General features: G+C 40.8%; 1 protein-coding gene across 4 annotated transcripts in view; it reads right to left on the bottom strand.

Annotated features, from left to right (window-relative positions):
• Nucleotides 1-14,267, bottom strand: part of LOC124142445 (multiple epidermal growth factor-like domains protein 10) — an 81,875-nt gene that overhangs the window by 8,749 nt on the left and 58,859 nt on the right. The window contains exons 2-12 of one of the 4 annotated variants that reach the window (XM_048399433.1): nt 8,637-8,864; nt 7,881-8,049; nt 7,667-7,794; nt 6,143-6,299; nt 5,814-5,920; nt 4,270-4,404; nt 2,503-2,637; nt 2,060-2,194; nt 1,476-1,610; nt 730-867; nt 92-229 (exon numbers count right to left, since the gene is read on the bottom strand). In XM_048399433.1, coding sequence (XP_048255390.1) covers nt 92-229; nt 730-867; nt 1,476-1,610; nt 2,060-2,194; nt 2,503-2,637; nt 4,270-4,404; nt 5,814-5,920; nt 6,143-6,299; nt 7,667-7,794; nt 7,881-8,049; nt 8,637-8,864 — 1,605 coding nt within the window. Of the gene's footprint in view, nt 1-91; nt 230-729; nt 868-1,475; nt 1,613-2,059; nt 2,195-2,502; nt 2,638-4,269; nt 4,405-5,813; nt 5,921-6,142; nt 6,300-7,666; nt 7,795-7,880; nt 8,050-8,636; nt 8,865-14,267 lie in introns of all 4 variants that reach the window. The other 3 variants (XM_048399438.1, XM_048399447.1, XM_048399443.1) reach the window with 3 other exon arrangements.

Raw genomic sequence — 14,267 nt, 5'->3', positions numbered from 1 at the left:
TTCACCAACACGTGCTCATCTGAAGATGTTATTATATCTGTCACCTCATTCTTAGTGTTAATTCCAAAAAAGTATTATGTGATGATCTTACTCTCATCACACTTAGTTCCCCTCCATCCAGATCGGCAGCCACCCGGGCACTGACCAGTCACGTGATTACATACAGTTCCTGTCTTGCAGTTGGAACAGAAAGAAAGGCATCCTGAGCCGAATGTACCCTGGCTACACACTGTAAAAAAGGAAAAGGTACAAGTGAGACTTTCTTTATTATGCCCTTAAATAGGGGGCATGGGTGGCACAGTCATCTTATCAGGCCGCTGTTCGTTGTGCAGCGTTTCGCCACTTAGGCGTGTAGGAGACCTATGGCCGTTGCTTCGAATCCCATATTCGCCCTGATTATGATTCAAGGCTTGTCAGCATTGTGGGTTTCACCAAAGGGCAAACGCATGCATCGCTTTAGGTTTTCTTCTCACAAAAGGCTGACATGATATAACTAAATAACTGTTAAACCAGGTCACAAAATCACTAACCCATTCAAGTACAATAATAATAAACTGCTGAAGAAATCGTATATGGAGCCTAAAAGGATTTGATGATACGTACATGATTAAAGTATAGGAAACAAGATGGACGCCTTGCCATGTGAATGTGGTTACCAGATGGAATGTTAGATCACATCCTATGTTGATATACTAATACATTACAATCAAAGTAAATTATATGGCTTACCCTCGTCACACTTAGATCCAGTCCATCCTGGCTCACATCCAGCCGGACATTGACCAGTCTCGTGATTGCAGACACTTCCTGTTCGGCAGTTGGAACAGATCGATGTACATCCTGTTCCGTATGTGCCTTGACTGCACACTGCAAAGAACATAAGTAATGGCACCGAAATAGATAATATATAAAAACGGTAATGAAAATTGAATGTATGTGTAAATATGTGTAAACATGTGGTTAATCGGAACTGTATGGGGTTTGTTTCGTGATATCGGTAGTTCATTATAAATTACACACGAAACCTTTATTTAACAGTACTGGGGTTCATGCGATATTCCCTTTCCGTACATAGTTACATAGTAACTAACATAAGAAGCACATGTTGCAAGGCTCTAACTCAGTAGAGTTATTAACTGTGTAGTCCAACATTCATGATTCAACATACACTTGACAAATAACACACATTCTGTGTATTGTATCAGTTGTTTCACACAAGTTTTAGACATTGGTTCTCAAGGATAATAAAGCCCGTCTGCGTATGTTCCTTTATGTTTTAACAGGCTATTGTTAAACCACTAATTAACAATAAAAATGAGCTGCTTTCCTTCAAGATGAAAAATATTCATATTCCAGAAATGCTTTAGTGCCGATGTCTAGGCTGTGTATCATGAATATAATTGCATATGATTAAAAATATCAACTTATAAAAAACAACAACATTGACCTTGAAGAATATAATTATGTTCACCTACTTGTTTTACACAGGGAGCCTGTCCAACCATCTTGACAGCCAGCTGGACAGAGTCCAGTGCTTTTGTCACAAGGAACAGCAGCAGCACACTGGCCACATGACTCACAGGAGACACCGTAAGTATTAGGGAGACACGCTGACCGGAAAAAGAAAATATCTCTCTATATAAATGAGTGTGTGAGTTGGGTTTAACGCCGCTATTAACAGTATTATACAGTTATATCGCGGCGTGTCAGCCTGATGTGGGGGGAATGCCCGAAGTGATGCAAGTGGAACCCTCGAGCACGAGTATGGTGCTGACAAACGTAGACAAAAACCTGATAATCGGGGTGATCAGGGATTCGAACCCACAATCATAGGTTTCTGGCGTGCCCAGGGGACGCAACTATGCACGGCGAATTGCGGCGCCTAAGACGACGGAGCCACCTGTGCCCCCTCTCTATATAAAAATCAATGAAGTAAATAGCATAAAACATAACACCTCGTAGACGTTTCGCTACACATCAATAAACTTGTATATCCATAATTTGACACGGAAATAGGGCATTAGTTGTTTAATGTGTCATGATAAGGATACCTATTTACCTCTGTCACACCTGTCCCCGGTCCAACCTGATTGACATCCAGCTGGACAGACACCTGACACCGTGTTACAAGGGACGCCTCCAGCGCACAACCCACAGGGAGAACACCCAGAGCCGTAGGTATTGGTCGGACAGGCTGGCGGACAATAAATATGCACTCAGTTAAATACAATTACCTTTTATTTACCATTCTTTAAAATATTCATGACTTTGTATTTCCGAAGCTACAACCGTACATGTAACTATTAAGCGGTACGAGAAATCCTTTGTCTTAATGTTTGGGTTTCATCTTACAAAGTGTTCATAATCTTCTTGTATGTACCGTGCAGACGATCGTAACAATGGTGTTTAGCAACTCTTATGATCATGAATAGTTGATTTTATTTATCAATTAACACATAAAACCGCAATCATATAGTCATCTCTCAGAAAGAACGTTCATACCTGTTTTACAGTCGTGCCCACGCTGTCCTGCGATACACCCCTCTGGGCAGGTACCATTGACGTGGTTACACGTTTCTCCTGTACAGTTGCCACACGTCGACACACACCTTTCACCGTAGGTTCCCGGCGTACACACTAACAACGATGTAAGGGTGATTATGAAACGAAAAATGGATAATACTCGGCTTGCCGTCTTTTGGGTCAAATGAGAAATAAATAAACAATTTATTTATAAAGAATATACATACTTTGTACAGTACAGAATATGCAACAATGACACGAAGGCACGAGATGCATCACTCAACTGTGAGAGAATATTTGAATTGATTAAATTTGCATAACAATTTCTAAGAATTTAGAAATGAAATAAGAATATGTGCAATTGTATTACTCTTAAAACACAAGGAATTATGAAATATAAATGTTACAAACAAGTATTAAAAGAAAGATAAGTTTATGTTTGTAAACACTAACACCAAAACACATCCTATAATATGCACGTGCCTCACGCAGTAGCGCCAAACACGTGAGTGGGATGTCATTCCTGATTTTGGTACTTTAAGGAAAGGTCAATTCATCTCTGTGGACCATTATTTCTGTCGATCTTATTGCTTCCGCTTATCATACTGTTGTGACTTACTTGATCTCATCCATTGTTTGTGTATGAACTAGCTATGGGGCGATTGCAACGCTCGGAGCCTCTCCGGGCTATTGGTATACTTAAAACTGGCAGAAGCCAGCATGCAGTGACAATATGTTCAATGTTTCATAGTCTGTGATCAGCAGATTTTGGCGAGGTACCAACGATCCCCTAAATGTTGACGATCGACAACGTACAGGTCGTCCCAGGTCAACGACAAAGGTACGGGATCTATTGTTCCGAAACAAGGCTCTACGAAATCGAGCGATCAAATTGCTGCAAAGTCTTGTCAGGCTATTGGAGTACGAGTTACGGGTCAGACGATAAGAATAGTACACATGCGGCTCAACTCCATGCTCGACGGCCACGTATTGTGCCGCCTCTTACAAATCATCACATTGCCAACAGTCGGCAATGGTGTACACAACGTCGAAACTGGGGTAATCGTGGCTGGTCACGTGTCATGTTTTCAGGTAAATTCCAATTAACTTTGTACTTCCTTCATAGACGTGGTCGAAATGAACGTCAAGCTAATGCCAACCTGACACCTGGTGACAGATTTAGTGGTGATTCGGTTACGGTGTAGGATTGTATCACTATGACTGAGCGGATCCCACTCCATATTGTGCAAGGAGAGGTCAATCGACAGTACAATCGCAACAGCGCAACATCAATAGAATGACATGGCCAGCAATGAGCCTGGACCTTTACACCATAGCATTGAACACGTCTGGGACAAGACAGGGAGATGTGTGCGTCAACATCATAGGCCGCCGACCACATTGGCTGAACTTGGCCAGGCTTTGGAAGAGGAATGGGACAGAACCCCCATCACCATCCCAAAATCGCCGCAGTATGACGCATCGCGGGAAAGATGACAAATCGTGTCGGTATTGCATACTGCTGATCCACAAACGGCATCTTTGAATTTTCCAATCTTACCGATATCATCCTTCACGATTGCTGACGGACAAAAAGTCTACTGTGATACCTTCCTACCGGTTGTAATGTGTTCCCAATTCGTTAATTATAATCATTTAACTATTACTAGAAACTAATGTCTCTTACCATTTTATTCCCGAGAATCCCTTACTTTAATAGAGTTATATATTTGTTAAAAAACATACCTTGTCTGCACTCTGTCCCCTGGTAACCAGGCTTACATCCACCGATACAGAAGCCTGTGGTCTTCTCACAGACGGTTCCTTCGTTGCAGTTACCACACTGTCTACAGTCCTTTCCGTATTGGCCCGAAAGACACCCTAAAATAGAAATCAGCTTTACGAACTGCTCATTCTATGTTATGAGTAAGTGAGTGAGTTGGGTTTAACACCGCTTTTGACAGTATTCCATGTGGGAGGAATGTCCGAAGTGATGAAGGTCTCAGACGTTTACCACTTCGGTGAAACCCACGAGCACGAGTATGGTGCTGACAAACCTAGAAACATAATCGGGGCGAACCGGGATTCGAACCCACAATCATAGGTTTCTGGCGTGCCCAGGGGACGCAATTCTGCACAGCGAATCGTGGCGCTATGTTATGAAAAAAACACATAGTCATACTATTGTCCAACACATCTTCATAAAGCTTTCACTCTCTTGACCTTATGTCTACTGTAATGAGCAACCAAATAAAGCAACAAAACTACAATCATAAATAACCTCTGCTAAAGGTCCATTGTACGATAATCAAGTGTGTATGAATCACAATCAAATAGTGATGGTACAAGGTGGATCCTGCTCGATCTATGGCACCAGTCAAACTAAGGAATTGCATCGGTCATGATTGTCACTGATGCGTAAAAATGGCATCACTGTGTTCACGCAATCAATACACGTTTAACACATTATATTATAAGCAAACATATCATGTAAAGTTTCAGGCTGAAACCTTCGTCCCAGAAGTGAAGTCGAACGATTAGGGACGACGGGCGAAGAGATGGTACCGGTCATGACGAAAGAGCTCACATACACCATTGGCGCTTGTGGGTTAGCAGTGATCTTAACTCTATTACGCCAATACTTGACCAGTTTAGGACACCTATCATACTGTTCTCTTTCCGGCAAATCAAATCAACATTTTACCTGCTCATCCTATATCAACTAAAGAGCATGGGATATTTACTGCTGCTTCAAGAAATATATTCACTTGGTATAAACCTAAAATATCATAAATTTAAAGCTCGGGTTGCAGTGATCCATATTCGTAATTCATAGTTTGAACACTTTATTATTATGCCATTTTGCAAAATCTAATTGTAGATTAAACATTAGCATAGCTGTATCAATTGATTCACTCTCCAACCAGCCATGCATAATAGTTTCCATTCTTTCACTTTGCAACATCGCTGCATGATGAGTGAGTGAGTGAGTGAGTGAGTGAGTAAGTGGGGTTTTACGCCGCTTTTAGCAATATTCCAGCAATATCACGACGGGGGACACCAGAAATGGGCTTCACACATTGTACCCATGTCGGGAATCGAACCCGGGTCTTCGGCGTGACGAGCGAACGCTTTAACCACTAGGCTCCCCGACCGCCCCTCTCTTCATAATGAAGCAATTATGAATAAGGTCATGTAATTGGACATTTGTGTTTTCATAAGCTTGCTTTGAATTTACAATTCAATTTAATCGCATCAACAAACATTCAGTTGAAGAAAGTCAATATCACCTGAGGAATTTCTGTTAGAAAAGACATGGATTCCAGCAAGCTGTGTCAAGAAAGTCGTTGCTATGACGCCAAGAGTACCTCCTGCAGCGGGTATGTGGAGTATTGCTCTGTGCGAAATCACCAGGATAAATGATACAGTTGATCTAACTCTTTTTTGTACTTAAAAAAATAGTTCTATTAGATATCGATGCACATATTTATTGTTTAAAAAACAACAAGTGATCTTCCAAGAAAGTCTCATGGTTTCTCATAACCTTAACGTTTAACTGACGACAGTTAACCTATTCAAATGTGACTGAAATATCAAGATACAACCGATCTTTCCCTACAATCTCTTCCAGTCCGTGAAGTAGAGTGTCCCATCATGGAAAGAGATGCCGAAGTAGTGAGCCCCAGGTTCATTCAGTATCTCCCTTCTCTGTGTTCCCTCCACAGTGACGGACTCTACCTTGTGTGTCTTGGCGTCACACCAGTACAGAATTCCATCTAACATTGAAAGAGATACGTGGAGACTTTACACAAAGGTTGAATGAAAATAATCAGCAACATATCAGCTGCGTGCTTACAATATCATTCCAATGTTTTGAGACAGAAACATTCAGACATTAAATGAGGCAGATACGTACTTTCCTTTCGCAGAACGCATACGGGTACGTTCCGCAAACACCATGTTTTTTATACTTCTATGGTACTTCCAGTTTTGTGTAATCTGTACCTATATAAAACGTACTTTGTCACTCACATCTCTTGCACACGGAAGAAATGTCACTGAATGTTATGCTTCTGTGTAAGGGTTTTCAGTAATAAACGAAAAAGCAAGAACGATGGGAGTACAAAATGACATTATTTTTCATGAGATATTGACTCGATATTCGGCTATTTATATTGGACACGAGACCCGTCATGACCACCTTACGGTGAAAGCAGCATTTAAACACGATTTTCACAAGGCTGAATTCTAGAAATAATCTGACGCGTAAGGAATTTTAGACAGTCCTTTGGAAACTCACAGTAAATGCTTCACGTGAATAAATACGTATACAGAATCAGTGTTCATGTGCACGTGAAAACTTCAAATTGTAGTCATGGTATGTTTGTGACTTCATATCCATGGTGGATTGCCATCCTCTAGTGAACGAAACGAATGAACGCAAACGAAAAACCATGAACTCTAGAGTGAACTCTATGGATTGATTTCAACACCTATTCGACATGCCCTCAATTTCAACTTAAAATGCCCCGATAATTTGTTTGTCAGCACCGTACCGAGTTTCACCAAAATTGTCAATGGCTTAGATTTCTTAGCCTTGTGAGGGAGTATTTAACAAAACAGCTTATCAAGGATGATAACGTTAAAATCTTATTGTGACTAAACAAAACAGGATGTTTTATCGGACATGCATGTATTATGAATAAATACGATCATAGGATCTCAGTATCTCGTGAATCTGCAATTTTATAAAAAATATCACACTAAAAAATTAGATCCGTGTATATAACATTAATAAGAATTGACCATCACTTCGTGTGAAATTTCATGCTGGTTTTATAGTGCTAGCCACTGACACAACATGCCGTAGTTTTAACATGAATACCATGTTCAGACTCCGACCAGTCCCTGTTTCGCCCTTAATGCCGAGCGTCAGGCAGGATAACAAAAGTATTTATCTTTTAACGTCTTTTGGTACGACGGGGTCGGGGATCGAACACACTACATTCCGCTCTCCGGGCGGACGCTCTATACATTACATCGAGGAGGCGGTCTACAAAATTAGGAACATACCTGATACATATACTACTTGAAGATATAGATACACGTACTATGTTCATTTATAAAGTAAATTAACACTAACTGTTCCTGTCAAGTGTAAGCCCATTTGGCCACCCCAGACCGGTGGTGACTATCTTTCTGATGTTTCTTCCGTCATAATCTGCTCTGGCTATGTATGAAGCTGTTGCCCAGTCTGTCCAGTACATCGTCCTGAAAATATGTATTAAATCGTCATTATTACCTGAACTGTGTCCTCTTTTCTAGACGCCTTGCAAGGAAAGGATAATCTTACCAACCTGTTTGCCTCATGAAGAACGATGTCCCTGGGTTCGTCGAGTTCCTGTGTAACGATGATGTCATGGTTGCTTCCATTCATGTCCATGACAGCAATTATGTCATTTCCAGTGTCCGTGTAAAATATTTTTCTCGAAGATGAATCGACAGAAATACCGTCAGGAACTGCGCCTGTTATAAATATATACATGTATATATAATATTATATAATTATCAGGGGCATTGTTCTATGCTAACAAGAGATTCTGAAATCTTCCCCAACAAATTACTTAATAGGTACAGCAATACTCCTGCCATGTGACGGTTGCCATAAACAAACAAGACATTCACAGTTATCGATAGACCAGTAAACCCAGTTACACGGTGGAGCATTTACAAATGTTGTTGAAACTAAAAACGAAAATTAAATTACGTCCGGTCTGAACAAGCGCTCACATTCTGCTGCTTCTGAACATAGAAACATATTCGCCTTGCAACACAGTGGCAATGAGGATGGGAGGGGGTATGTTGTGGGGGTCAGTTTTAATGTCTCGCCATAATTAATAAACGCTACTGGGCTGTAGAAAGTAGGGGACCAGATCAACAGAAGAAGCATTGACTCCTTTCAAGTAAATATAAAACGTTAACGCCAGGGATTAACCCTCTCGAATTATCCGCCGCAAACCGATTCCAATAGGCGCAGTAGGTAAAATAGCGGTGTAGAGTACATGAATAAGTCTCCTCTAGGTGACTGACAAATATTAATGGACAGAACTTACTGTCATTCAAAGCTAGGATGAGCTGGGTAGTGCCTTTGGTGAGATCAGTCGCCCTGATCTGCTTGAGTTGGACATCCGTCCAGTACATTGTGTTCTCTACAGGATCGTAGTCAATGGCGACGGGGCGGTTGCTTACAGCTACACGTGTGGCAGTTGATGAAGATAACTTGATCTGAACTATTTGACCTGGATTCCAGCTACCAACAAGTATTGTCAGTTCAGGATCAACTGTCAAGAGAAACAGAACATTCTTTTAATTTGCATTCGAGGTGTCTCGTTGCCATGATGTCAAAAAATAATATAACATCATTTCAGCTTTAGAATTCAAAGCATGTACACAAAGTATTCTTTAGGCGAGACAAACGGATTGAGATAGAGATTAATTTGAAAAGCTAGCTTGGTGTAAAAGGAGGCTGACGTCTTTTTATCATCTACTGATCACTTTCTGATGACGCAGTCCCCACTCGATGGCACACACCAAAAAAAGGAAAACTTAAACCGTTCAAGCTGTAGGCCAACTGAGGTTCAGATGGAACAGAAGTGGCACCCAAACAACGTTAGGAAATAACAAGGAAATATTACGAAATATACGAATTAAGTCACATAATAGTAATCCAATCTACAAGTGTAAATCGTAATTATAACCTGTAGATGATATGGTTTCATTTCTAGGAGGCAGACAAACTTGGACTAACAAAGCACAGGGAGTAAGCAGTATCAAGAAATGTTGGTACACAATGTATTAATTTGAAGATCACGTTTACCGTTTATGAAGCAAAGTCTTTAGTGGAAGTACTGATATCATAGACCAAAAGAGAAGGATTATCTTGAAAACAAATCCTTTAATTATTCATGCAATACCAAACAAACACTGGCACGCCTGTTAAAAAGAACTCAACTACTTTAACATTGCAAGAACCTGATAAACATGAAGCAAAGTCCCAAGAGTGAATCAGGAATTGTATTGATATAGGTTCTGATGAGTGAGTGAGCTGGGTTTAACGCCGCTTTTGACAGTATTCCTGTTATATCGCGGAGTGTCACAACTCTGCACAAACCAATCGCGGCGCCTTAGACGACTGGGCCACCCGTGCCCCCAGGTGCACGTGTTTATAGAATATTGGCAATGGAAATTACATGAATCCGAAACATTTACACAAAGTGCCAGCATGTATGAATAACTACAAAAAATATTTTCGAAGCCATTGTCTGGATCACATTTACCCCCGGACCTACCCTAGAAGATCAACCACGATTAAAGACACTGCTTCATATTGTCGTTCTTTTATTTACACTAACTTTGATTAACTCGCAATTTCACTCAGTCTTTAAATGACGAATATATATAGACTGCCCCTGTGATATGATCTATTCAGCTGGAAGCGGTTAACCCACGTGTATGAAAGGGTGTAGGTTCCAAATTATGCTGCTTTTAAATTATTCGCCTCACGTTTGCTGACTTCTCTTCACTGGACACAAAGGCGAGTAGTTGCTGTCATATATGTTGAGTTTCATTGAATCAATAACATTTGCGAAGCCACTGTGTGGTCCAACAGTCCCACCGTCAACTACTTCCTTGTTGGGTAAGTAATATAAATAATGTCTTTTAATTATTTAAGTGAAGCGTGAAATATCTACACCGAGGCTGATTATACCAAGAGAGACACACACAACGAGAAAGTAGTTTATAGGTACAACGAACATGTAGACAGGTGACAAACATTAGCCCCGACAGAGTACCTACTATCTAACACACCGATTCAACAGCGAGCAAATAATTGAGTGAGTCAGTATGGGTATACGCCGCTTTTGGCAATATTCCAGCAATATCACGGCGGTGGACACCAGAAATGAGCTTCACACATTGTACCCATGTCGGGAATCGAACCCGGGTCTTCGGCGTGACGAGCGAACCCTTTAACCACTAGGCCACCCGACCGCCCCGCGAGGAAATATAGAAAAAATATAGAGGCATACTACTAGAAAAGTAAGAGAAACATCAGAAATCTTTGACGAGTTTAAAGCCGCACTCAGCATTATTCCAGCTATATGACGGCGCCTTTAAATCATCGAGTCTGAACCAGACAGTTCAGTGATTGACATCATAAGCATCGATCCATGCAATTGGGATACGATAGCGATGTCAACGAAGCTTCACCGACAGATCCCGTTAGTCGCCTCTTTTTATATTGCCATATAGTTCGACATGAAAGGAAGGGTGACTCTTGCAAGTTTGAAGTTGTCAAACAGTGGATATGTTTTTGTCCCTCTGGATCTGTATGCCTAGATCGCATTATGAAACGGATGAGGCGGTTTTCAAATATCTCTTCCATTTCTAGTTCAGGTGGGTAAATCATCGAAAGTGAATTGTCTTTTGGGCTTTCTTTAACGATAGCATCTACTGAAGGTCTGGCCATGCAACAGGGCGACACAGCTTACTCAGTTTTCTATTTGTACAATCTTGTTGAACTATTGGTTGTGTGATGCCAATACATCAGTACACGCCATCATGAGGAGGCAAATATGTGCCTGACTCTAGATTGTCTGGACACAAACATCAGCGATGTGACAGTTGTCGAACGCTGTGGTCGATCGCGATTACCTGACAGGTGGAGCCGCGGACTATGATTAAAGCAATGTTTTGTCGTTTAGTTTTATGAAATCGTATAAACCCTTATCGAACATGTGATCTGTGTGTCTGTTTTTCTGAAAGGTTGGGTGTAGGTGTCGTTTTCGGACCTCAAATTTTATACTTCATATCATTTTGTTATCGATAAATATCCATATCGAAAACCCGTCAAGAGATACAGCAAGACATATTGATTACTTCATAAGGAACTGTTGATATGATCATGAGATGGTTAGCGAAACATTCTCTTCCCGGTTGGGAATAGCTGTCACATATAACCAACACATGTCATTCATCATCATCATAATTAGAGCATCTGGTATGGCAGCATTAAAAAAAGCGTTTGTTATGTGGGGTATTTGTATGGTGGCCGCATTCAACAACAAATCTGAAGTTATAACACCGAAACATGGTTAATATAATGCGTCGATAAGAGAGAAGATTACAAATTAAATAGGTTTCTACATTTAGTAAAGATATAAATTGAGAATAATAATTATACATTTAGATGAAGCGTCGAGGAAGAGATATAGTATGTATGGCATACATATATGGTATTTGTTATTTCCATTCGACAAAGTTTTACATAACCATGCGTCGAAGTTTGACATAACCCTGATATAAACACTAAAGTTGAATCAAAGCGAGTTTTAACTATTTGAGTGATCTGACACTAATTGGAGAAGAACATCATTCGCGAATTGTAACGCGCAATAAATATTACTGTTAAATATTTCTATTTAGGTAAAATATAATATAACTATCATTATTCGGGCGTGTAGATCAATATCTACACGCACGACACCTTGATGGCCATGGGATGGTATACTGTTGATTAATTTGCGTATGGCTGCCTTAGTATTGCCCGCCATTCCGCCTTATGAGCTACCTCAAGTTGGGCCACGGTGGCGGTGCTGGGTCTCGGGCATAAACGCTCCGCCTGAGAACATCCACAGATCCTCTATTGGGAACGTGTGGGGGTACTTAGCGGGTCAGTCCAATGTCCGTTTGCCTTCTCGCCGAAGATACTCAGTGACAACCTGGGCGCGATGTGGTCTGGCATTGTCACCTTGCAGTTCAAAATGGCTCATACCAGCCAATGGAACAACGATAGGATGTAAAATATCGCCAGCATATCGTTGGCCAGTTAAATTTCCATTAACAATAACCAAATCAGTTCGCCTGTTCTGTGTGATACCGTCCCAAACCATGACACTACCGAATCACACACCGATCACGCTCAAGCATTGATGTCATGGCATACCGCTCGTCGCTACGTCGTCAATAGCGTCTTCTACCATCTGTGAATTTGAGGCAAAACCTTGATGCTTTAAACGTGGTGTAGCGACCCTGGTGTTGCCTAGCCCACCCTACACAGGGCGACCTGCCTTCAGGCAAGCTGCATCGAACCGGTTTCTAACGCCAGATATTGAAATGGGCCTGACTGTTATTGTACGGAATTAGCTATTTATACCGGGAGTAGATTTGCGTAGTGCAATTAATGGCTTCTGTGTGCATCGTGGATTATGTGGAATGTCATTGTGATTAGATGCGTTCAGATGCAACGTTACTGTGTTGTAAATGTACACCTCAACGACAGCTACATTCAAATGCTAATATAAGTACCCTCATCTTTTGTAAGTGTAGGTAGGTAGGTAGGTAGGTAGGTAGGTAGGTAGGTAGGTAGGTAGGTAGGTAGGTAGGTAGGTAGGTTCGTACGTAGGGTTCATGCATACCTACCTACTCTACATAAATAATACTGCATTTCGACAATTGAACAATCGCCTACTACATTACCAAGCTAAGGAGGTCACATTAACATGAAAGCTTTAGAATTGTATACCAAAAATGAACAGAAGTAGAATACTGTAAGAATGTAGGGGGTGGTTTTGAGCCCCATGGAGAATGATCCGAGAGTGGGTGTCCGACTGTAGGTCCAAGATAAAAAGAGCTGCAGTGTTTGACTGTGAATGTGTTTTACACCTGTTCTACGAACTGACAACAATGTGATTGAATTACTTTACTTATTTTATCAGGTTTATATAACCAGCATTTACAACGTGGCAACACAAGCGAAACATAACTGAAAAGCAAGGTGAAGGAATTACGAAATGGATTTTAATTTTTCATTTTCATTTGATTAATTTTGCACTAATAAAGTGTCGTTTGAAAAAGAATGTGCATCTCTAGTTATTCAAATCAGTTCATGTTTATTAAACCTTTACATGTATATCTATCATAATAATTGCTATCTGAGATCTGTCTTAATCTTGGTGTGTTCCATGACATCACCTATCGTTTATTCATTGGCCTTAAAAGCATTCTTTCCAACGTATGGTTAGCAATTTTGCGTCTCCTGTATTGGAGTATGTGGACAGACCATGACATAACATGCATTTTTATGAATATCATTGTGTCATAATATGACACTGAGTTAACGGGGCAGTTATCTACACTGTCAGATAAGAAGTAAACAGACATACTGTTTCATTATTACGATATGCCTCCTTGTTCGACTCGGTGTAAGCCCGTGTTGTAGAATGTGTCCCCAGCACCCCTTTGCTTGATGTGAGAGGTCGTGAAGTTCCCATTCTTGTCAAAGAGACGACTAACGGGATCGGATCGTGAGACTTACTGTTCATGATGTCAATCACTGGATTGACCGGTCCAGACTCGACTTTTTACAGACCGCCGTCATAAAGTGCGCAATTGCTGAGTGCGGCGTTAAGCAATAAACAATTCTCGGCGTAGCTTCGTTTATTTAAACCATGAAAGCAACGACAGTGCAAAATTATTTTCAGTTGACAATTTGCAACGCTACATAAAGCACGCTATCAGAGAGGAAAAGGGTCTCGAAGGTACTAGATGTGGATTTTCGCATTCATATAATGCAGTTGGTGACAAGGACCGAACATGCATAAAGGACATGGTCGGGTGACATTGACATTACTTCCCAATGTTGTATCGACGCACTACACTCATAAACATGAACACGCAGATCT

The sequence above is a fragment of the Haliotis rufescens genome, unplaced genomic scaffold (genome assembly GCF_023055435.1).
Source record: "Haliotis rufescens isolate VD_foot unplaced genomic scaffold, xgHalRufe1.0.p SCAF_1, whole genome shotgun sequence".
Classification (NCBI taxonomy): Eukaryota; Metazoa; Mollusca; class Gastropoda; order Lepetellida; family Haliotidae; genus Haliotis; species Haliotis rufescens.
Note: the sequence above shows the minus strand (reverse complement) of the source record. Positions and strands in the feature narration are given on the sequence as shown.